This window comes from Microcaecilia unicolor, chromosome 2, assembly GCF_901765095.1.
Source record: "Microcaecilia unicolor chromosome 2, aMicUni1.1, whole genome shotgun sequence".
Lineage (NCBI taxonomy): Eukaryota > Metazoa > Chordata > Amphibia > Gymnophiona > Siphonopidae > Microcaecilia > Microcaecilia unicolor.
The window spans coordinates 68,555,588-68,581,000 of NC_044032.1; the positions used below are offsets into that span (position 1 = coordinate 68,555,588).

The 25,413-nt window shown below is 42.7% G+C and overlaps 1 protein-coding gene across 1 annotated transcript in view; it reads right to left on the minus strand.

Annotated features, from left to right (window-relative positions):
- The window catches only part of SLC45A2 (solute carrier family 45 member 2), an 80,313-nt gene that overhangs the window by 48,210 nt on the left and 6,690 nt on the right, over positions 1 to 25,413 (minus strand). The window contains exon 3 of the mRNA XM_030192125.1: positions 3,127 to 3,452. Coding sequence (XP_030047985.1) covers positions 3,127 to 3,452 — 326 coding nt within the window. The remainder of the gene's footprint in view (positions 1 to 3,126; positions 3,453 to 25,413) is intronic.

The window sequence follows — 25,413 nt, forward strand, 5'->3', positions numbered from 1 at the left end:
CCATAAACTGCTACTAAATGGACTTGGGAAAAATCCACAATTCCGGGAATAACATGTATAGATTGTTTGTACGTTTGGGAAGCTTGCCAGGTGCCCTTGGCCTGGATTGGCCGCTGTCGTGGATAGGATGCTGGGCTCGATGGACCCTTGGTCTTTTCCCAGTGTGGCATTACTTATGTACTTATATATATTCCAGCTTTCTTGGGAAGAAGCAAAGTGTGTGTGTGGGGGGGGGGGGGTGGGGGGGTCCATTTCAGTTTTTGACTGCTTGTTTTTTTTATGATCCCCTATTTTGTAACAGGCAAGGGTCTGGAATGCACAGAACTAACTTATTTGAAGATATTACGCTGAAAGGTATGAAACTACATGCTATCACTGTCAGCCATTTTTCCTCCCCAATACTGCATCTCTACATATAGAGCCTGTGTATTTCTAAGATCCACACTGGGGGAAGTGCTGGGTAAGAAGGAAGGAAGGGAGGGAGAAAGTGCTGGGCTTTGGAGAAGGAGAAAAAAGGAAAGGTGCTGGTGTCAGGACAAAGAAAGTGTGCTCTCACCTTGCAAATTCATGCGAATGTGAGAGGGAACATGAGAAAAATTTCCCATTGTTGACTAATTTATTATATCTGTCATCACTGTTTTGCTGTACTAGCTTCCTCTTCAATCTGCTTTTGTCTTTTTTTTAATAACCGTAATGCCCGCCCCCCTAAATGAAACAGTCAAATTACACCCATGCTTTTTATGCCACCACAGTCACACCAGTCATACACCTGGCATAATTGTGGTTGCATAAATGCAGCAGAGATGTGTATAACTTACAGTATACTGTAAATTACGCCTATGGTCCACCCATGTACATTTACGCTCATCAAGCCCTCTATCATAACTCAGCTTACTATTTAAGAAATGCAGTGAAGTGTATTTGCTGACTCGATCTTTGTGATCTGAACATAATGATGTGCTTGTTATTCCTTCATGTGTACAGGTCACATGGACTGGAACATTTTCCATCTGCAGTCCCATTCAATGGAACAGATTGCCATTGAGGCTTAAGTGAGAAATCTGTATAAGTACGTTTAAGAACCATTTGAGAGAATTTCTCTTGTATAAAGCTTTTGATTGCCCTGTTTGATTGATAATCTACGGTTTGCTTGGACTTCTTGCTGACTTGGTATTTTATTGTACATGGATTTTTTTTTAATTGTGCATTTGTATATTTTATAAGTGCACTTTTGTAATCTGCCCTGAATAGAAATAATACATTCTAAATTCTACCTGTACCTGTATATAATATGTAAACCACTTTGGTGCAATGTTACAGAATAGTGCTTAGGCACCCTGCTGGCATTTTCATGGGTAAGTGTGCAGATGGGTGTGTAAGTGTTAGTGTTCGGTACATTATTGCTCACAAGGGATGTGTAACTGTGTGCATCCAGTTACAGAATTTGCATTTTTTAGAGTCCAATAAAGTGAGCCTAGGCTGCAGGGGCTTGGAGACTTTCTCTTCCTTCCTATGCACCATTTCCTTCCTTTCCTTTTTATTGCTTCTGCTTACTGTAAATTGTTTTCTTGAACCTAGGCCTAAAAGCAGCATCTCCCCTCTATGTCCTTGCCTCTATCCTTCTGCCATGTTGAGTATCTCCCCTTTGTTTTCTTATTCTTGCCCTGTTCGTCATCTCCCTTTTGTGTCCATATCACTCCCCTATTGTCCAGTTTAAAGACAGAAGGCCATACTGTTAGTGGTGGGTGTGATATGTGAAATATCAGTTTAACTTACCCCTTTTCATATGTAGTTTGCTTCCTACCCTCTCAAAATATGGATGCCATGAGGACACTGACTCAGTACTGGCTTAGAAAGAAGTCTATTTCCCTACGGAGTCAGCAAAACCACTCCTTGCATGTCTCCCATCCAGTATTAAGAAATGAAATAAAAGTGGGAGGGCGACCAAGGATTCCAAAGACTGAAAGGATATATAATAATAAAGATGTTTATTGAGGTATAAAGACTCGACACAATGTCGTGTTTCGGCCGTTAGGCCTGCATCAGGAGTCTTAATGCCGAATGCTTTTGAGAACTATTTGATGAAGGCAAATCCTCAACAAAGGGAGGCCTTTAGAAAGACCGTTGTGAAGGTGAGCGTGCTTCGTTGTCTCCTCTGACACAACGCTTATATAGAATGCTGCAATAAGCAAATAGTGTTTATGAGGGCTGCTAAGCATTATAAAGGCAAAAAGGGCGCCAAAAACTGAAAAAACTCCCAAAGCGCCCTTTTTGCCTTTATAATGCTTAGCAGCCCTCATAAACACTATTTGCTTATTGCAGCATTCTATATAAGCGTTGTGTCAGAGGAGACAACGAAGCACGCTCACCTTCACAACGGTCTTTCTAAAGGCCTCCCTTTGTTGAGGATTTGCCTTCATCAAATAGTTCTCAAAAGCATTCGGCATTAAGACTCCTGATGCAGGCCTAACGGCCGAAACACGACATTGTGTCGAGTCTTTATACCTCAATAAACATCTTTATTATTATATATCCTTTCAGTCTTTGGAATCCTTGGTCGCCCTCCCACTTTTATTTCATTTCTTGTTGTTGTCCGTGGGGCGTCTAGAGTTCTTCACCTTCTGGCGGATATTTTTTCTCTCCCATCCAGTATTAGCAATACTCAGCCCTGCTTATCTTCTGACATCTTGTAAAAGCTTTTTGATACATGAGACAAAGATAAATATTTAAGATGGGAAATGAAGTTGTGCTACAGTTCAAAATATTTATAAAAAAACATTAAAAAAAAATCAAAATAATGAGTTTGATCTAAAAAATAATTTTGGACCTGGGAAGAGGCAAGGCAAGCTAAGAGATATTCTGACTCTTATAAAACGAATCACCACTGAGGTCCATAATAGATTATACCATAAACGTATTCATATAAACAAAAATTTTGGAATTAAAGTGTTAGATGCTGGGTTTTTTTGGAACTGTTATCTTCTGACATCTTACAGGATCAGATTAAACAGTGGAATAACTGCAGGCAAGGGAGAGATGATTCTATTGCTACCAATTATCAAGCTTATTCGAGCAAGCAGTACTCCCTGGAATTTTAAGAAAGTACAGTAACAATAAAATAATTACCTGTGTATCTGTCTGCTCTATTTCCACTTCTCCCAGCACATAATCAGACTTAGGTTTATCTCCTTGTGGTCTTACATAACCATTTTTCACTTGCTCTACAGAGCCATATTGATAGAATTCATCATGTTTTAACAACAGTTTGCTTTCCTCCTTGCTGCCTTTCAGTGGAGTTTCAGGAATGCTGCACAAATGCAAAGTAATGCACAGGATGAAAACCAGAGCAGCAAAGAAAAAGATGACCTGAAATTCTGATCCTAGTAATTTTCCCAACATTGAAGGTCCCCAGTCTATGGCTCCTGTGACGTATCCAAGAGCTCCACCAAGACCTGGAACAAACAGACAGAGAAAGCAAAATAGTCAATTTTAAACAAAACAATATATGTTAATTACACACAAGATATATGTGCATCTTTAAAAAAATTTAATAATTCTGAACCTAACCAATAGCTATTGCACTGATAAACAGGTGACCAGTTACATTTACTTATGTCACTGATTGAAAGCATCAAAAATTGTGATATTCTAATAATTTCATTAATACACTGATGCCAAATGGACTGAACAATGATGACATTTTAAGATCCAATCTCTCTGGGTAATCTGTACTGGAAGAGACTGAAGGTCAGTGCTTTTCATAGCAAAAAAGACACTCATTGGAAGGGTTGTCCTTAAGGGGTGGGGTAACCACTGAGGGACCCGCCCCCTACAACAGGCAACAGAGTCAAGAACTGCGTACACACTGCTGATTGGAAAAAGAGAACAAACTAGACCTCTACAAATCCTTACAGAGAAACTACAGAGTAAATGACCACATATTAGAAATACAAATGTGCAGACTGAATTGGAAACCCCTGAAAGCTGAACTCTGTCAGCAGTACAACACAGGAAAAATATAAACAGAAATGCATTTCCTGCTGTGCTTTGCAAATTACAAAGAAAGTACTGATGCTGCGCATTTAGATTCCCAAACCTGGCATATACAAATCACTGAACTAAAACGTTTTTTTCTACCTTTATTGTCAGGATCAGTGGTGTAGCCTCAGGGGCACTGTTCCTCTAAACTGAGCAGGAGTCCTCCATTTACAGTCCTGCCGGGGGGGGGGGGGGGGGGGGTGCTGTTTCACTATCACATTTTCAATAGTAAAGGACAGGCAAGCTCAGTAGGACTCCAGGGAACCTGCTTGTCCATAGCAATTAAAAACACAATATTGAAGCACCACCACCACTGGCAGCAGTGCACTTGGAGTACTCCTACTCAGCATAGAGGGAACAGTGATCAAGGGGCCTCTATAAATAACAACTATAAATACCCCAGGACACATCCTCCCTACCTCAGACAGCTTAAAAATACTCGGCATCACACTCAACCGCAACCTTACTCTCGAGAGCCAAGTAAACTCTGTAATAAAGAAAATGTTCTATTCAATGTGGAAGCTCAAACGACTAAAACCTTTCTTCCTAAGGGAAACCTTCTGAAACCTAATACAATCAATGGTCCTAAGTCATGCAGATTACTGCAACGGAATCTACGCGGGATGCAAAGAACAACTCACAAAAAAACCTCCAGACCGCCCAAAATACAGCAGCCAGGTTGATATTCAGCGAAACACGCTTCGAAAGTGCCAAACCCCTTCGAGAAAAATTGCATTGACTCCCAATCAAAGAACGGATCATCTTCAAAATCTGCACTTTAGTCCACAAAATTATATATGGCGTAGTCCCAGGATACATGATATACCTCATAGATCTACCAATAAGAAACAGAGTCGGGTCATCAAGATCATACCTAAACCTACAATACCCAAATTGCAAAGGACTGAAATACAAAACAACCTACGCATCTGGCTTCTCCTATATAAGCGCACAACTATGGGATGGCCTCCCAAAAGCTGTGAAAACAATCCATGACCACCTGAACTTCAGGAAATCACTAAAAACTAACCTCTTCAAAAAGGCCTACCCCAACGATCCTACGTAAACCTCTTCACCCAAAACACAGCATGCCTAATGATCGTACCGACAACACACAATCTTCATCCCTTCCGACCGTCCACATATACCTCATTCGATCACTATACAACCTTGTATTTGCTATCAACCGACTGGGCAAACGCCTTAACGGTACTATGTAAGCCACATTGAGCCTGCAAATAGGTGGGAAAATGTGGGATACAAATGCAACAAATAAATAAATTGGTCTGACCCAGTATGGCTACAATTATGTTCTTATGTTCTAAGCTGTCCCCTGGAGAAAAACAAAAAACAGTCCTGCTTAAGATACTTATCCCCCAAGTACAGAATATGTATTCTGGTACAGGTCTAGAGCTTATACCACTTCCATAAGAACGTAAGTGTTGTGTTAACAGACTTAAGGTCCATCAAGCCCAGTATCCAGTTTCCAACAGTTGCCAATCCAGGTCACAAATGCCTGGCAAGATCCCAGAACAGTAAAACAGATTTTATGCTGCCTATCCTAGGAATAATCAGTGGATTTCCCCAAGTCCATCTGAATAATGGCATATGGACTTTTCTTTATGAAATTATCCAACCTTTTTTAAACCCTGTTGAGCTATCTACTTTTATTACATTCCAGACTTTAATTACTTGATGAGTGAAAAAATATTTTCTCCAATTTGTTTTAAGTTTACTACTTAGTAGCTTCATTGTGTGCTCCATAGTCCTACCATTTTTTGGAAAGAGTAAACATGTGATTCCATCTACATGTTCCACTCCACTCAGTATTTTACAGACCTCTATCATATCTCCCCTCAGCCGTCTCTTCTCCAAGCTGAAGAGCCATAGCTGCTTTAGCCTTTCCTCATAGGGAAGTTGTCCCATCCCCATTATCATTTTTGTCACCCTTCTCTGTAACTTTTCTAATTCCGCTATATCTTTTTTGAGATGTAGTGACCAGAATTGCATACAGTATTCGCGATGTGGTCACACCAAGGAGCAATATGAATGCATTATAACATTCTCCTTTTTTTCCCCATTCCTTTTCTAATACTTCCTATTTGCTTTCTTAGCCACCGCTGCACACTGAGCAGAGGGTTTCAACATACCATCAACAATGACACCTAGATCTTTTTCCTGCGTGGTGACTAACAATGTGAAACTTTGCATCATGGTTTAGGCTCTGCTTACCCACTTGCATCACTTTGCACTTGCTCACATTAAATGTAATCTGCCATTTGAATGCACAGTCCCCACTTCTTGTAAGTTCTTCTTGTAATTTTTCACAATCTTCTTGCGATTTAGCAATGTTGAATAATTTTGTGTCGTCAGCAAATTTAATTATCTCACTAGTTAGTCCTATCTCTAGCTCACTTATAAATATGATAAAAAGCAGCAGTCCCAGCACAAACCACTGGGGAACCCCACTATCTACCTTCTCCATTGAGAATAATGACCATTTAACCCTACTCTCTGTTTTCTATATTTTATCCTCAATAGCATATTATCTCCTATCCCATGATTTTCTAATTTCCCCAGGAGTCTTTCATGAGGTATTTTATTTATTTATTTGTTACATTTGTATCCCACATTTTCCCACCTATTTGCAGGCTCAATGTGGCTTACATAGTACCGGTGATGCGTTTGCAGACTCCGGTGTAAACAAATACATAGTGATGTTGAATGTTCATGTGGTCCAGCCACATAAGGGAATCGTGCAACAGGAGAGTTGTGTTATGTCCGTTACATGTTTTAGTTTTGTTGTGTTGCAGAGATCCAGCATTTATGTTGGATTGGTGGGGTATGCCTTTTTAAACAGATGAGTTTTTAGTGTTCTCCGGAAGTGTAGGTGATCGTATGTCGTTTTTAAGGTTTTTGGTAATGCGTTCCACAATTGTGTGCTTATGCAGGAAAAACTGGATGCGTAAGTTGATTTGTATTTAAGTCCTTTGCAGCTTGGGTAGTGCAGGTTTAGGTAGGTTCGTGTTGATTCGGATTCTAGTTGGTAGGTCGATCAAGTCTGTCATGTATCCCGGGGCTTCACCGTAGATAATTTTGTGAACCAGAGTGCAGCTTTTGAAAGCAAATCCAGATATACAATATCGACTGACTCACCTTTATCTACATGTCTACTCTCCTCTTCAAAGAAATGTAGTAGATTGGTGAGGCAAGATTTTCCTTGATTGAACCCATGTTGGCTTTTGTCTCATTAATCCATGCTTATGTATATGCTCTGTAATTTTGTTCTTCATAATACTCTCTACCATTTTGCCCAGCACCAGTGTCAGGCTCACCAGTATATAATTTTCAGGATCACCTCTGGAACCATTTTTTAAAAATTGGCATTACATTGGTTACCCTGCAATCTTCTGGTACCGTGCTTTATTTTAAAGATAAATTATATATTACTAACAATAGCTCTGCAACTTCATTTTTCAATTCTGTCAGTACTCTGAGATGTATACCATCCGGTCCAGGTGATTTTTACTCTACAGTTTGTCAAATTGCCCATTACATCTTCCAGGTTTACAGAGATTTGTTTGTTTCTCTGAGTTATCAGAAATGAATACCATTTTTGGCACTGGTATCTCTTCCACATCTTCCTCGGTAAAGACTGAAGCAAAGAATTCATTTAATCTCTCCACTATAGCCTTGTCTTTCCTGAGTGCTCCTTTTAACCCTTGGTCATTTAGCGGTCCAACTGATTCTTTTGCCAGTTTCTGGCTTCTAATATAAGTAAAAAAGTTTTTACTATATGTTTTTGCCTGCAACTCAATCTTCTTTTCAAAGTCTCTCTGTCTTCCTTATTAGCAATTTGCATTTGACTTGCCATTCCTTATGCTGTTTCCTATTATTTTCAGCTGGATCCTTCTTCAGTTTTCTGAAGGATTTTCTTTTAGCTCTAATACATTCCTTGAACTCACTTTTTAACCAGACCGGCTGTCGTTTGACCTTCCTTCTTCCTTTTTTAACACAAAGAATATATCTGGTCTGGGATTCCAGGATGGCATTTTTGAACAGCATCCACACCTGATGTAAAGTTTTGACCATTGCAGGCACTTCTCTAAGTTTTTTGTACCATACTTCTCATTTTATTATAGTCTCATTTTTTAAAGTTAAATACTAATGTATTGGATTTCCTGTGTGTACTTAGTCTGGAGCTTATAATATAAGCCTTATATCAAATCTGATCATGTTATGATCACAGTTATCAAGCGGCTCCAGCACCATTACCTCCTGCACCAGACCATACAATACATAGGTCTAGAGTTGTTCCCTTTCTTATTGGTTTCTGAACCAGCTGCTCCATAAAGAAATACATGATTTCATCAAGGAATTTTACCTCCCTAGTGTGCCCTGATGTTACATTTACCCAGTCAATATCAGGGTAATTGACATCGCTCATTATTATTGTGTTCCCCAGTTTGTTAGCCTCCCTAATTTCTGATAGCATTTCTACATCTGCCTATTCATCCTGGGAGGTGGATTGTAGTACACTCCTATCACTATCCTTTTCTCTTTTATACATGGAATTTCTATCCATAGGGGTTCTAAGATGTGTGTGTCCTGCAGAATTTTTAATCTATTTGATTCAAGGTCCTCCTTAACAAACAGTACTACCCCTCCACCAATTTGATCCACCCTATCATTATGATATAATTTGTACCCTGGTATGACAGTTATGCTCTTATCCTCCTTCCACCAGGTTATCACAGATATACCTATTCCACTGGTTCCACTGGTTATCCTCCTTCCACCAGGTCTCAGAGATACCTATTATATCTATCTTTTCATTTAGGTGCAATATGTTCTAACTCTCTCATCTTATTTCTTAGGCTTCAGGCATTTGCATATAGACTTTTCAAACAATGTTTGTTGTTTCTATTTACAACTTGTTCAGCAGTTGACAGTGATTTGCAATCTGCAATCTGCTTTTTATTTAAAAACACCTTGTCTACCATGGTCTCTATTGCAACCTTGCTATCAGGATGCCCTGTCTTCCCTGTTTTGGTGACATCTTTTAAAGATACTTTGTGATTTTGAGCAACTATTGGCCTTCCCCCAGTTTCTAGTTTAAAAGCTGCTCTATCTCCTTCTTAAATGTTGATACCAGCAGCCTGGTTCCACCATGGTTAAGGTGGAGCCCATCTTTTTTTTTTTTACAGAATAGGCTCCCCCATCCCCAGAATGTTGTTCAGTCCCTAACAAACCTAAACCCTCCTCCCTGCACCATCACCTCATCCCTGCATTGAGACTCCGGAGCTCTGCCTATCTCCTCACATACACACAGTTCTGTAAGACAACTTCCCCATACCCCAGACACCCCCCTCTGGACACCTCAACCACCCTTTGGCCTGACAAGGTAATCTCTGGTCCTTTAGTGACATGGGGCAGGAGTAGTTCCCCTCTGCTCCCATGTTATCTGGTTCCAGGTTCCAAAATAGTGCTGATGATCCTTGCAGTAGTCAGGGATGAGGGAGGGGGAACGGATCAGGGTATGAGGAGACTGGATGTGGTAATTGGAGGTAGGGCTATGCTTAGGGTCTCTGGTGCCCCCCTGCAGACTATCAGTTGCCCCCCCCCCCCCCCTTGGCACAAGATGCAAGGCTTACAAGCCTTTCTTGCGAAATGCTTGATCGCAAATAATTTTTTATGATTTTTAACTGTGAAAATGATCACTCACCACTTGCCTCACTGACAGGAAGGGGGAAATGACTGGCCATCTTGGGGGGGGGGGGGAGGATGGGGAGAGAAGTGGGATACTGGTCTGCAAGGAAGAGTAGAGAAAGGAAGAGGAAATACTGGGCTAATATAGGATAGGGCCTAGGACCTTAAGCCTTGAACCGGGGGGGGGGGGGGGGTCATGGCTGAAGTTTCGCCTAGACTAGTGGTTCCCAAACTGTGTGCTGCAGCAAACTCTCGGGGTGCTGCGGCGCATTGCTCCCCACTTTCTCCTCCCATAGGTCCGGCCACTTCTTGCTTCTTCCCCCACTGCCGCGCTTTCAGCTTACATTTTCAGGCCATCCACGATTCACACAGGCACCGCGGGGACCTCCCTCTGCCGCATCCAGCCCTCTCTGGGAAGGCCATGGAGTGCCTGTGTGAATCGTGTATGGCCCGAAAATGTAAGCTGTAAGAACGGTGGCAGGGGAAGGAGAAGGAAGCAGCAACGATCCTGGACCTGCAGGAAGAAAGGTAACGAGCGATGCTGGATTTAGGGAAGGCAGAGGTGTGATGGTGTGAGAGGAGGATACTGCAGGGATAGGGAGACCCATGTGGCGGGTGCCGAAAACGTTTTTAACCCATCAGATACCCTTGGGCCAGCCACCCACTCATATTAACATAGTAAATGACGGCAGATAAAGACCTGTATGGTCCATCCAGTCTGCCAAAAGACCTGTAAGGTCCATCCAGTCTGTCCATCCAGTGGATAGACCACTAATCTTGCTTAATGCCTCTTTAGGGGCATCCACCTGCCTTTGACATCTATGCATCTACTCCTAGAAGCAGAGTAACCCTGATGCTGCAGTTTTGTATTAATCAGCATAATGACGATCTGGGGCATGCAATGCAAACTGTGTAAATACACTACGCCGAACGGCTGGGGCAATTGGCTGATGATGAGCTCAGTACGAGTGGGAGATAGTAACGCCAAAGGCTGAAACAGCAGAGTGAAGTCCAGCCTTACACCGGTGGGGGTACCGCCTCAGCAACTAAACAGCCAGCAGCACCTCAGGAATGGCCCACCCCTGACATGAGTACGGAAGCGGCGCTACAGTCCCCCCCCCCCCCCCCAAATACCTTGTGGCAAGACATCACGCCCCTCCATACACCTCAAACCCAACGTGCGGCTGCTACCGCAGCACCACCACCTCGACTCCGCCGCACTAATCCGCTTCCAGCTTGGCGCTCTAGAGTCACTTTCTGATTGGTCCGTTGCTTAGAGGGGTGGTACTAAGCACTTCAGTTTGCTGTATAGATAGCTGGAGGGAGAAAGGCTTTGATGAAACTGGATTTTTGTTTTGCAGCCTTACTTTTTTTTTTAATACAATTGGACCAGACGGCGCAGCGCCCTTGAAGGCAGGCGCCCCCCTGCGGTGCTTACCCCGCTTACTGGGTTTGCACGGCCCTAATTGGAGGGGGTGGATTGGGGGATAGAGAGATCAGATTTGGGGATCAGGGGGAGTTGGTAGTCCCTTATGTTAGGGTCATGGTTGGGCTACTGGAATGTAGGTACTACTACTAGTACTACTACTTATCATTTCTATAGCGTTACTAGATGCACACAGTATTGTACACATTATATTCAGGTACTTCTCTGTCCCTAGTGAGCTCATAATCTAAGTTATGTACCTGGGGCAATGGAGGGTACTGTGGCTGCAATTATTGCCATTTCATGAGGTAGTGTTAAGTGCAGCCGTGCTACTGGGCTCCACGGGCTAGCTGTCATCACTGGTCACTCCACCGCCTTGGTACTGCCCTTGCACTGTCCATTCCCATATGATAGTACAGGGGTTTTTTTTATTTCCTGTGCTGGTTGTTTTAATGCTTATTAATGTTAGTGTAGGTCCGTATTAACGTTTAATGCTTGGTAAGACCCATGCTAGCTGCTTAATACAGCTTAGTAAAAGGACATGATAACCATTGTGTTCAATGATGCATCTCATTCCTTTTTTTACTTACAATTATTTTGTTTTCTTCTTTTATATTATTGCCTTGGAATGGATAGTATTTTTTGTGTTGTTTTCACTTAAGTTATAAGCAACATTGACCATAAATTTAAAAAATAATTTAAATAAACAGTACACTTAGAATCCACAACAGGGATAAGAGCTACAAAAGTTAATTTCTGCCAATGAATCACAATTGGCCTCTACCTCCTACCAGGTCTAGATGTGTCCTTGATTTGAACTGACTCCTGTGACCACATGATAAGGGACTCCCACTTAAGGTTTTCTTGACAAGATGCAGGCATGGTGTTTGCCATGGCCTTCTCCTGAGATATGGAGGGTTAAGTGGCTTGCTTAAGACCACAAGGAGCTGCCATGTGATTTGAACCAGGCATTCTGGTTCCCAGCCTGCTGCTCTAACCATTAGGCTACTCCTCCACCCCATCCACCTCTTCCATCCAAACAATATTTTTTATAAACACCCTATATCCCTTGAAAATGAGCTTACAGCTTTTGCACAGCTGCCAAATTACTCCTTCTTGGAAGGAGACTTTTTGGCCGGTCCTGGTTTTAAACCTACATTCCAAAGCAGTGTTGTATTTCTAGTCCATGATCCTACCCATTGAAATCAGTGCTGCAAGTCCCATAATGCACCAGGATGATATTCGCAGAAATCCAGGACCGGCCAATAAGTCTACCTCCTGGAATGGGTAACGGACCAGCCAATAAGTCTCCCTCCTGGAATGGATAACTTGGTAGCTCTGCTGTTGGCTATAATGATGTACAGAGAACAAGAGGACTGAGTGAATGAAAATGCAAGAGTGCATTAATGAATCTGCATATGAGAAACACTAAAACCACAGTACACATCTGCTGTTCAGGCATTATTAATAATGTAATTCAAAATGTCGCTCATGTGGGCAGAACATCTAACTACGGTATTGCAAGCAAAAGTGCTAATTTCTTTTATATTGTGTCTGCTACACAGGAAGCACAAACATGCTGTGCTCAAAAGGTTCATTATTATTATGATACTACTGGCATCAAAAGTGTCAGCCCAGGACAGGCAAAACATATTAGACATAGCTTTAAAAGGTACTAATTTACAACATGAAATGCATTTAAGAAATTTAAAGAGAAAGAAGCTGTGTTCTGCTTATTTATCTATTTTAATTTTTTTTATTTATTTAGGTTAAGCTAGCATTCAAAAATCCTCCAGTTTATATGTATCAGGTCCTTCTTCCAGTGGCCACATACACTCTGCAACAGTGGGATGTTATTGATGCAAAAAATCACAAAAAATACAATGTCACGAAATGCCTAGCCACCTGCCTGGGGTTACCCCACGGCCACTTACAGGGTCTATCCCCAGCACAGCTCAGGTCTACCTGCACCTGCCGCTTGTGCTCCACACTAGCATCTTCCTTCCACCGACTGCATCCCAACCGCCTCTGGGCGAGTTTTCCACTCTCAAATTATCTCCAGTGATTTCTAGGTTACTGGGGCCGCATTCCCAGTGGTCCCACAGTTCCCATAAAGCACTCACAGACCCAACACACAAACCACCAGGATTCTTTATCAAGCAGAGGCAATAAACTGAATAGTGTTTATTGTCTTAAAAAATATTGAACAATGAACAAAAAAATGCAATCAGCAAACAATAACAGGTAACGTAACTATGGATCAATTATAAAACTATCTAAACATTTGTTTACTTTCTTAAAAATATCTGGGAAGATCAGGACATATAGCTGTTCACAAAGCTTCAGCAAAGAGATCTGTCTCTCTCTTCTTCCTGGCTAAGACTGGGGGGGGGGGGGGGGCGGACAGTAAAACCCAAATGAAATAAGGTCCTGGGCCAATCAGAGCCCAGAACAACAATTTTTGAAAGTATACTGCAGACTGCCTTTTCCAAAAGGCTTAAACCAAGAAAACAGCCTTGATGTCACAGCTTCAGAACATAAACATGGAATTTTTTTGGCATTTTTTGATTGGTCCTATCCATTTGCTAAAATTCCTTGATTGGCTTATGCTTGTCAGAGTGTCTGATGTCAAGCAATAGATATATAGAGGGATCGTCATTTTTTATTTTGATTGTGCCTCTGCAGTTCCATCAGTACTGAATGGAGTTTAAACAAGCAATGTTTTGCGAATGTTAATATGAAGATATTTTTGAAGATATACTACTATTTTCTCTTCTCTTCACAGATTTTTGACTGACTCTGATGCAGCTTAACGAAATGCTGGATATCGGCAGTCATGGCCTGGTTTTTGGTTCAGTTGGAAGAAAGACTATGCAGCTAAATATTTAAAGCAGATATTTTGCTATTCAATTAAAATCATAAAGTCTATGTTAGAAGGTTTTTTGCCACTGATGATAAAGCACCACTCAACCAGCAGATAGCTGGGAGCTTCTTGAGGCCTTTTCCTCTCTTTATACTATTTTTACAATTTTCATTGCTTATCTACTATTATATAAGGAATCTCTATTTGTTTATTTGTGTTGTTAGACATTTCAGATTCTTTTCCCAAATAAATTTTTTTTTAGTTTATCTATGAAAGTCTTTAACATATGCTTTAATGTCCCATTAAATCTCTCCACCAACCCATTAGTTTCAGGGTAATATGGTGTGGCACATACAGATTTAACTCCACAATGTGCCCACAGATTCAGGATCAACTCAGACATAAACTGTGTCCCTTGGTCTGAGAGTATTTCTCATGGATATCCTACCCAGGAAAATATTTCTTACAGGGCAGTGTCAATTTTCTCTGATTCTATGGAGGATAAGGCTACTGCTTCAGGATATCTGGTAGCAAAGTCCACCACTGTTAATATATATCTTTTCCCAGTCTGGCTAGGCCCCACTATCTCCACAGCTATTCTCTCAAAGGACTCACTGATAATGGGTAAAGGTTTCCGGGGAGCTTGGGGATGATCTTGGGTCTTACCCACTCTTTGATACACATCATAGGTTCAACAATAGTCAGCTACGGCTCGAGATACTCCTGGCCAACAGACATTCTATGTCAATCTAGTATGTGTGCATGTCACCCCCTGATGTCCTGCCAGTGGAATGTCATGTGCAATCTGTAGAAGTTGTTCCCTGTATGCCCTGGGCAATATAAGCTGGATCATTCTCTCTGTACAACAAACCCCCTTTCCATAGGATGCGATCTTGGTTGGTTGGCCAGCCAGTGCCTCAGAGCTTCCAGGTCAGGGTCAGAGTGTTGTGCTTCCTGAAAAGCATGTCTCTGTCCTAAATCAGTATCCATAACGGGAAGGGTCTCTGCTGGTGACTGTGACAAATCAGGATCAACAGTCTGATCAATAGGTGTGTCAGTTAAGTCAGGCTGTTCCACACGCACGGCCCCAGTCACCTCTGGAACCGGTGCTGCTGGAAGCACTGGAGTGCCTCCTCCTGTCGCTTGGTCAGCTGGTCCCACCTGGACTGGCTCAGGATCTGGAACTGGAGGGGTGATCTCTGCTGCTTCTGCTTGTTGAGCCACTTGGGCCTGATTAAGGGTCACTATAACGCAAATGCTGACTCCGCTATCAAGGGTAATGTTCATTGGACCCATGTCAGTTCCACACAGCATTGGTACTGGCATGTTTTTCATTATTCCTACTTCTCTGTATCAAGGCTTGGAACCTCAATCCAGGAATACTCGAGCAATGGGTACAGTCTCTCTGGATCCATTGGCTAACACTACCTCTGCAGTTCACCCTGGTAGAATAGCATCTTCTGGCACTAGCTCTGGTCGTCACAAAGTCATGCTAAAGCCAATGTCCACAAGCCCAGCCACCTGGGTCTGATTCACAGTTACTGGGGTGCTGTAGTGTTGTGGAAACCCATCTGCTTCCTTGCTTGATGAGTGGCTAGTAACTTGTTGTGCTGCTGCAATTGTGTGGGTCTCCTTCGGGTTACTGGAGCCACCCACCTACTACTACTACTATTTAGCATTTCTATAGCGCTACAAGGTATACGCAGCGCTGCACAAACATAGAAGAAAGACAGTCCCTGCTCAAAGAGCTTACAATCTAATAGACAAAAAATAAAGTAAGCAAATCAATTATTGTGTACAGGAAGGAGGAGGGTAGGTGGAGGCAAGTGGTTACAAGTGATTACGAGTCAAAAGCAATGTTAAAGAGGTGGGCTTTCAGTCTAGATTTAAAGGTGGCCAAGGAAGGGGCAAGACGTAGGAGCTCAGGAAGTTTATTCCAGGCGTAGGGTGCAGCGAGACAGAAGGCGCGAAGTCTGGAGTTGGCAGTAGTGGAGAAGGGAACAGATAAGAAGGATTTATCCATGGAGCGGAGTGCATGGAAAGGGGTGTAGGGAAGGACGAATGCGGAGAGATACTGAGGAGCAGCAGAGTGAGTACATTTATAGGTTAGTAGAAGAAGTTTGAACAGGATGCGAAACGGATAGGGAGCCAGTGAAGCGACTTGAGGAGAGGGGTAGTATGAGTAAAGTGACCCTGGCGGAAGACGAGACGGGCAGCAGAGTTTTGAACCGATTGGAGAGGGGAGAGGTGACTAAGTGGGAGGCCAGCAAAAAGCAGATTGCAGTAGTCTAAACGAGAGGTGACAAGGGTGTGGATGAGGGTTTTGGTAGAGTGCTCGGAAAGAAAGGGGCGGATTTTTCAGATGTTGTAAAGAAAGAAACGACAGGTCTTGGCGGTCTGCTGGATGTGAGCAGAGAAGGAGAGAGAAGAGTCAAAGATGACCCCAAGGTTTCGAGCCGAGGAGACAGGGAGAATGAGAGAGCCATCAACAGAAATAGAAAATGGAGGGAGTGGGGAGGTGGGTTTGGGGGGAAAAATGAGAAGTTCGGGTTTGGTCATGTTTAATTTCAGGTGGCGTTGAGACATCCAGACAGCAATGTCAGACAAGCACGCTGAAACTTTGGTTTGGATGCAAGGTGAGATATCAGGGGTAGAAAGGTAGATTTGGGAGTCATCAGCATAGAGATGGTAGGAAAAGCCATGGGATGAGATTAATGAACCAAGGGAAGAGTGTAGATAGAAAAGAGGAGGGGACCAAGAACAGAACCCTGAGGTACACCGACAGGCAGAGGGATAGAAGTAGAAGAGGATCCACCAGAGTGAACACTGAAGGTGCGGAGGGAGAGGTAGGAAGAGAACCAGGAAAGGACAGAGCCCTGGAATCCAAGTGAGGACAGGATATCGAGGAGTATGCTGTGATCGACAGTGTCAAAAGCAGCGGAAAGATCAAGAAGAATGAGGATGGAATAGAGACCTCTGGATTTAGCCAGTAATAGGTCATTGGAGACTTTATTAAGAGCAGTTTCGGTTGAGTGGAGAGGGCGAAAACCAGATTGTAGTGGGTCAAGAATAGCATGTGAGGAGAGAAAATCAAGGCAGCGGCGGTGAACAGCACGCTCAAGTAATTTGGAGAGAAAAGGGAGGAGGGAGATGGGTCAATAATTAGAGGGACAAGTAGGGTCGAGTGAAGGCTTCTTAAGGAGAGGTGTGACCACAGCATGTTTAAAGGCAGTAGGGACAGTTGCAGTGGAAAGTGAGAGGTTGAGAATGTGACAGATAAAAGGAATAAGAGCAGGTGAGATGGCATTAAGAAGGTGGGTGGGAATGGGATCAGAGGAACAGGTGGTACATTTTGAGGAAGAAAGGAGAAGTGTAGTTTCCTCTATAGTAACTTCAGGAAAGGAGGAAAAAGAATGAGGGGAAGGAGAGAGAGGGGAACGGACTAGTGGAGGGAGAGGTGGTGAGGTAGAGAATTCAAGGTTTATCTTTTGAACCTTGTCGTGAAAGAATTCAGCAAGGGTGCAGGAGCTGAAGTGCTCTTTAGTGCAAACTTGTGGTTATCTGGGCAATCCACTTTGAAATGTCCTGTACACCCACACTGATAACAAGGACACTCATGCCTAAAGTCTTTAGGTCTTTGGGGAACACTGGAGGGTTTGCTGACAGTCTCTGAGGTTGCAGAGGTATTTGGCTTAGGGCACTGACTACCCTTAGATCCCACCTGTTGCAGATAAGGACGGCTTCTCTTTGCCAACCACGGATGGCTAGCCATAAAGATGTTAGCCAACTCAGCAGCCTTCTCTGGAGTACGGGGTTGGTGATCTTAAATGTGTTCCCTCACCTCTGGACAATGCTGAAGAAACTGCTCCAGGACCATCAGGTTTTGGCAGTCCTCCAGTCCTCCAGCAACCGTTGATGCTGGTATCTTAGCTGGATCACAAACTCGCTGTATCATCCGCCCCCTTTTGCAAAGTCCAGAACTTTAGTCTGTAGGTCTCAGGGGTAATGGCATAATAGTTCAGCAAAGCTTTGCACACCACCTCAAACTGTGAGCACATCTCCATGGACAGTCCTTGGAATGCCTCAAGTGCTCTACCAGTGATCCTCCCAGATAACGTACCCAGTATTTCTGAGGAATCTTATCGAGGTGGCAAATTTTCTCAAAGGTAATTAGATATCCATCAATGTCACCTCGGGTATCATCAAACTGCAAAAACAATTTGGGCCTGATTCGAGCTGTGGATCCTGCCTCAGGCCTCAGCGCAGGGGTTGGGCTGGAGCTTTGGATATAAGCCATTTTCATCTCCATCTTTAATTTCTGCATCTGGAACGTCCGCTCCTCATGCCTCTGTCACTCTTCCTGTTCTTCTCGAGTCTGCTGGAATTCACGCTCTTCACACCGCCGTTGGTCTTTCTCTCGCTACTGCTGCTGTTGATCTAGCCACTGTTGTTCTACCATGTAGATATATCTTCTAATGAATGATAATACACTCTAGCTTAAATATAAATGAAATTCCTCACACAGACTCACACTCCCTGTGTCTAATTACTGTGGAACTACCACCCAGCCAGCAGTTAATCAAATATTTCAAATGTGGAGAAAAAAGCCTCAGAGTTGCCGCCCTGCCAGTCCACCTTAGCGAACTATAAGGCAAGAGCTCGGCGTGCCATCATGTGGCTTCAAAAAACTCCACATGTAAATAGTATCTAACCTTAATACTCTTTGTCCTCTGCTATCTACTATGTGTGTCCACTATCTCTTCTAACCATGTACTGTATTTTCTGAGTGAAATTACTTCAGGTGATTAGAATAGCATACTAACACTAGAATGCAAATATATCCATATATAACAAAGAAAGGTCAACCCAAGCACTTAGCTGATTATTATTGCCAAAGTGTCCATCCTTCAATGGCCCCTCTTGCTTTATAACCCAACAGGGAGCCCCCGTTTCGCGATTGCTGCGTCAGGGGTAATTTCCAAAGGCTTTTTTTTTCAAAATTGCATCCACTGCCCTAGCACCGTTTGATAGGGAGCCCCCGTTTCGCGATTGTTGTGTCAGGGGTAATTTCCAAAGGCTTTTTTTTCCCCAAAATTGCATCCACTGCCCTAGCACCGTTTCCTCCAAAGGCTTCATACAAAACGGTAAGGCACTCATGATCCCAGACGCCATTTAAAGGTCATTAGGCTCCTCCCATTACTTCCTTCACTCCAGATTGCATCGTATCCTTCAGCTAGATGCAAATTACCTCACTTCCTTCAGCATAACTCCAATGGCTCTATCAATGGTAAGATCCGCTTCTACTGCATTGAAATTCATCAGAAAAAAGCCGACCATTCCACTCTCACATTTAATCCATCGGGTTCCACAGTCTTGAAAAAGAAGATCCATTTCTGTTCTCTCTGCCGAAGCATTCTACTTAGATCACCCTGTTCCAACACCATGCAAGACAAATCCTGGAATTTATGTTGATGTATTACATTATGGGTCACCATTGGTGCCTCGTGTTTACCCAATTTCATACAGGAACAATGTTCCATCAATCTAATTTTCAGGCTTCTGGTGGTTTGCCCAATGTACAGTAATCCACAAGGACATTGGATCACATAGATTACTGCAGTGGATTCACAGTTAGTTTTTGCTCTCAAAACACATTTCCGTCCTGTTTTAGGTTGAGTAAACATGCTCCCTTCTGTCATAATATGGCATACTGAACAGGGCCCACATTTAGAGTGTTTACCCAATTCTGTCCTTGGGTTCTTGGGAGACCACACATCATTCACACTTAACCGATCTCCCAGATTGCATCCTCTTTGATATGAGAACAGAATATTAGATTGCCTAAACACTGGGTGTGTTCTAAGTAGCTCAAAATGTCTTTTTAAGGCTTTACTGAACCGCCCAGTGTCTGCATTGAATTTTAAAACAAAGGGCAATATATCTTCTTCTTGACGTTTGGATTTATATTCCAATAGCGCTTCTCGTCGGTTAAATTTAGCTCTTTTTACTGCTTTCCTGATCAGCTGTTTCAGGTACCCCCGTTGTAAAAATTTCTCACTTAGTCCTTTTGTGCTTAAAGTCACTTTCTTGAGAACATATACGTCTATACCGCATAAATTGGGCATATGGAATGTTGTCTTTCATATGTGGCGGATGCATACTCCCATAGTGTAACAGGGAGTTACGGTCAGTAGGTTTAGAGAATACTGTCGTCTTGAAATTATCTCCAAACTTTTGTACCCATACATCCAAAAAATATATATATATGTTGTTGATGACTACTGATCTCAAATTTTATCTTAGGATGGCACCGATTCAAAAAGTCACCAAACTGCTGTAGCCGTTCAGATGTATCCTTCCATATATAGAACACATCGTCTATAAACCGTTTCCAGCATTTAATATGCTGGAAAAATTCTGACGTGTAGATCCATTTTTCCTCAAAAGATGACATGAACCAATTGGCCACCGTGGGCGCGAATGTAGCGCTCATTGCAATGCCAGACTTCTGTTGGAATATTTTATTATCAAAAATAAAAAAGTTCTTTTTCATTGCTATTTCACTTAGTTTCACTAAAAACTCCGAAGGAATTAAGTGGGGTCTGATCCTATCCTGTAATGCTGCTTCCAATATCTCCAAGGCTTCTTCCTGAGGAATACTAGTGTATAAGGAGCCTACATCCAAGGTTACTAGAGTCCAATCTTCTAAACCCATTTTGTCAATGGACTGTAAAATCCTTAAGAAGTGAGTAGTATCTTGATTGTAGGATTTGACTGAAGATAAACATGGTTGTAGATGAATATCAGTAAATTTACATAGACGCTGAAGCAGGGAGTCACTAGCAGAGACTATCGGTCTCCCAGGCGGTTGTTCCAGAAGTTTATGGATCTTAGGAAGCAAGTAAAATATCGGGATTTTATGTTTAGTGTAATTTAAGAATTTAAATTCTTTTTGGGTGATGAAACCTTGTTCATAGCCACTTTTCGTCACATCCATAATTGATTGCATGATGGCAGGGGACGGGTCCTGTGGTAAAACAGAATAATTATCACTATTATCTAGCTGATTGTATGCCTCCTTCATATAATCATCAAGAGACCACACCACCACCGCACCTCCCTTATTAGCTCTCCTTATGACCACATTGCTGACATTCTTCAAAGAAGACAAGGCTAACCATTCTTCATGTGTGGTATTACATTTCCTAAACATCTTCTTTTTCTCCATTTTTTCTATTTCTTCAATGGCCATGGTTTTAAACATCAAGATAACTGGGTCCATCGGACCAGGTGGTAACCAAGTTGACCGGTCCCATACCACTGAACGGTCGTATTTTGTATTATCTTGATCATTAAAAAATAACCACAACCGCAACCGGAATTTTTCCACTTCTAATCTAAGCTGGAAGGGGTCGTGTGTGCTCACTGGTATGACGGCGAGCCCTTTAGATAACACGGACAATTCAGCTGATGTTAATGTCCGTTTTGAAATATTTACCACAATTGATCTTGTTGCGCTGTCCGCTGCGCTCGAGTATTGGGTCGAGGACCCCGCCCTCTTCTGCCTCTGCCACATCCTCTGCTCCGACTTTTCCTGTTCTCCCCATCTTGATCATCCTCAGCTGATTTATCATCACTACTGCTGGAACTGCTCGATAAACCTTGAGCACTAATATGTGTAGTTCTTTCCCCTGTTGCTTCTTTACGCATCCAGGAATACACATATCTATCGTGGTAATCAGTCTGATCTCTGCGGTATTTCTTCACTTTTTGCTGACGTAAATCGCTTTTAAGCTTCTTAGCTTTACCTTGCATATTATGATTCCATTCAGAAAAATGGCTGTCTCCTTCCAGTGCTTTCACAGCTGTCTCATATTTAACTTTCATCTCATTAATGGAACTTTTAAACGTTTGGATTAAAAGCAGCATTAGATCCAGAGGGCAACGGTTTAAAATCTACCATGTAGATATACCAGATTTTAGCTGGCATGGCACCTAGTCCTGCCAATGCAAGGGCTGTTGTCCACACTAAGGCCATCCAGTTGCTCTTGTGTTAAGTCAGACATCTCCAGTGTCTTCTGGCCACTGCCAGTTTCCATCAGCACATTGCTAATCTCTTAACACTACCAACAAAAATTGAACAGTAAAGGGTCCCTGTTACTGATGCACTTGTTCACTCTGCTCTGTGTCTGCAGGTTACAGATAAAAAAAGACTCTGAACCACTCAGTGGATGGTGACCCTCACTCCACGCTCTGAGTCTGACAATCCCACCATGCTGTCACCAAAAAAGAAGGACTTAAGGTCTGTAACGAAACTCCTACCCACCCATCTAGGGTTACCCCACGGCCACTTAGAGGGTCTATCCCCAGCACAGTATCCCCTGCCGCTTGTGCTCTTCACTAGCACCCTCCTCTCACCAACTGGGTCACAACAGCCTCTGGGAGAGTCTCCCACTCTCAAATTATTTCCAGTGATTTCTAGATTACTGGGGGCCACACTTCCAGTGGTCCCATAGTTCCCAGAAAGCACTCACAGACCCAACACACAAACCACCAGGATTCTTTATCAGTCCAGACATCCCCATGTTTTGATGCTTTTTGTTTGCTTGTTTTATTTTGAGAACTTGTTCATTAGTATGTTTACAATATTTTGTTCTCTTCCCGGTCACTAAGTTTAGTTCTATTCTTTACTGCATTGCTACTATTTTTCGTACACTGCACAGCAAAGGCAGCTCAATCAAGAAATATCTTTTGATTCATCTAAAGGTAAAACCCATAGTCTTTTAAGTCATTTGCTTATTGTGAAATCATTTATAAGCTTTGTCCATAGTTTACAAGCAGAGCTGTCATTAAGCTTTTATTTCAAAAGATGGTGAACTACCATTGGGTGATATTAATCTGGCTGAGACTGTACTATTCTGCAAAAGGCTCTGTGTTTGGGAGGGTTTGTATGGCTGGAGAGGAGCGTTCAAAGGGCTATGTGGAGGGCAGTGAGTATGTGTGGGGTATGTGGTGGGTAGGGGGAGGAGAATGCAAAAGTAGGGGTGAAGGCAAAAGGAAAGGGGGAAACTACGAGACAGAGAGAGAGAGTCAGAAATTAGTGAAAGACAAGTGTGGTTGGTGAAGAGGGTAGTGCAAAGGGGAAAGGGAGAAGGAAGGAGAAAGAGAGAAGCAGGGGTTAAAGGGGGTTGTTGAGCATGTGGTAGGTGTTGATAGGTGAGCAGTATATGGTGGGTGAGTGGGTATGTGAGTTTTGTGATGGGTGACAAGTGTGTAATGGGTAAGGAGTGGTCTGAAGGGCATTTGGTAGGTGAGGAGTAGCATACAGTGTGTGCACAGTTTCCTCTTAATTCTATAAAAGTCACCAATAATTGCACATACAAATTTGAGTGCACACACAATTTATTTGAATAATGAGCCAATAAGCACCAATAATTGGTGTTTTATCAAGTAATTATTGGCACTAATTAGATTTAATTGGCATTTATGCACATAAATTTAGGTACAAGATCCACACCTAAAATCAGAAAAAGGGTGCACAGAAATGGGAGGGCCAGGGTGCTTTTGGATCTCAGGATATTTTTCATTTAGACATACAGAAGGTGGTTTCTAGAACTGAGGGACTGATTAGAGTAACAGTGGCCCATCTGTGCACCTTTACTAATGAGACAGTATCAAAGCTTCAGGACACAGACAATATATTTTTCTCTTTGGAGAAGAGAGTTCTCAGTATAGTACCCCAGTTCCATTCTCTGCAGTGAACACCTTTAGTTTCTCAATTTTCCCTTTACTCACTTACTTTCTGCAGAGATTCTGCTGAGAAAATATTTTAAAAGGAGGTGTTAAATATCCCTAAACATGATGATATTTTGACTTCTGACTTGTAAGTATATTTGGGAAAGGAGAGTGAGGAAAATTAGATGTTTTAGTGTCAGGTGCAAATATGTACCTGGTCAACAGACACTCCAACACAGGAAATGGTGCTTAAAAGACGCTTTATTCGCTGCTTGGACAAAAGGACCCAAGACGTTCTGTGTTTTGGGGTAATCGAATGCCTGCTTCGGGTAACGCTGTGTGTTTGGATTGTCTGCTGAACAGGGGTCTTTGGGTAGTTTTATTTGTTCAGGACTTTCTTGAACATTAATGTGACCCCTGAGGCAGGCGTTTGAATGCGCCAAAACACGGACCATGTTGGGTCCTTTTGTCCAAGCAGTGAATAAAGCACCTTTTAAGCAACTGTATTATTGAAACAAGATGGACGTCCATCTTTCGTTTCGATACTACAGTCGGAGACTACCAAATCCTGAAATTTAGGTCGTCCCTAGAGATGGTCGTCCTTAGACTTTGTCGTTTCTGATTTTCAGCGATAATGGAAACCAAGAAACGACCAAATACAAGCCCTTTGGTTGTGGGAGGAGCCAGCATTCGTAGTGCACTGGTCCCCCTCACATGCCAGGACACCAACCGGGCACCCTAGGGGGCACTGCAGTGGATTTCAGAAATTGCTCCCAGGTACATAGCTCCCTTACCTTGTGTGCTGAGCCCCCAAATCCCCCTCAAAACCCACTACCCACAACTGTACACCACTACCATAGCCCTTACGGGTGAAAGGGGGGCATCTAGATGTGGGTACAGTGGATTTGTGGTGAGTTTTGGAGGGCTCACATTTACCACCACAAGTGTAACAGGCGGGGGGGGGGGGGGGGGTGGGCCTGGGTCCGCCTGCCTGAAATGCACTGCACCCACTAAAACTGCTCCAGGGACCTGCATACCATACACACTAATAGAAATGCATCAATACACTCTCTCCTGAATTCTCTTCCCCCGCATTTTCACCACAGATAAAATTGTAATACCATTATGTTCTCTTGCTATTGTCTTATCGCCCTATCAAATCCCCATTGTTACATTCCATTGCTCTATTCCCAAATGATATCTTCAGTTTGACTTTGTCTTCCCATAACTCTTCACAATGTAAACCATAATCGTACCGCAACAAATTGTATTTCCATCACTCACAATGTATTGTAAGCCACACTGAGCCCGCAAATAAGTGGGATACAAATGCAATAAATAAAAATAATAATACATACTGCAGTCGTGGACCTATGACATTTGAGGCTGGCATAGAGGCTGGCAAAAAATATTTTTAAAGATTTTTTTAGGGTGGAATGGGGTTAGTGACCACTGGGGGAGTAAGGGGAGGTCATCCCCGATTCTCTCTGGTGGTCATCTGGTCAGTTCGGGCACCTTTTGTGCCTTGGTCATAAAAAAACAGGACCAGGTAAAGTCGTCCAAGTGCTCGTCAGGGACGCCCTTTTTTTTTCATTATGGGTTGAGGACCTCCATGTGTTACGCACGCCCAAGTCCCGCCTTC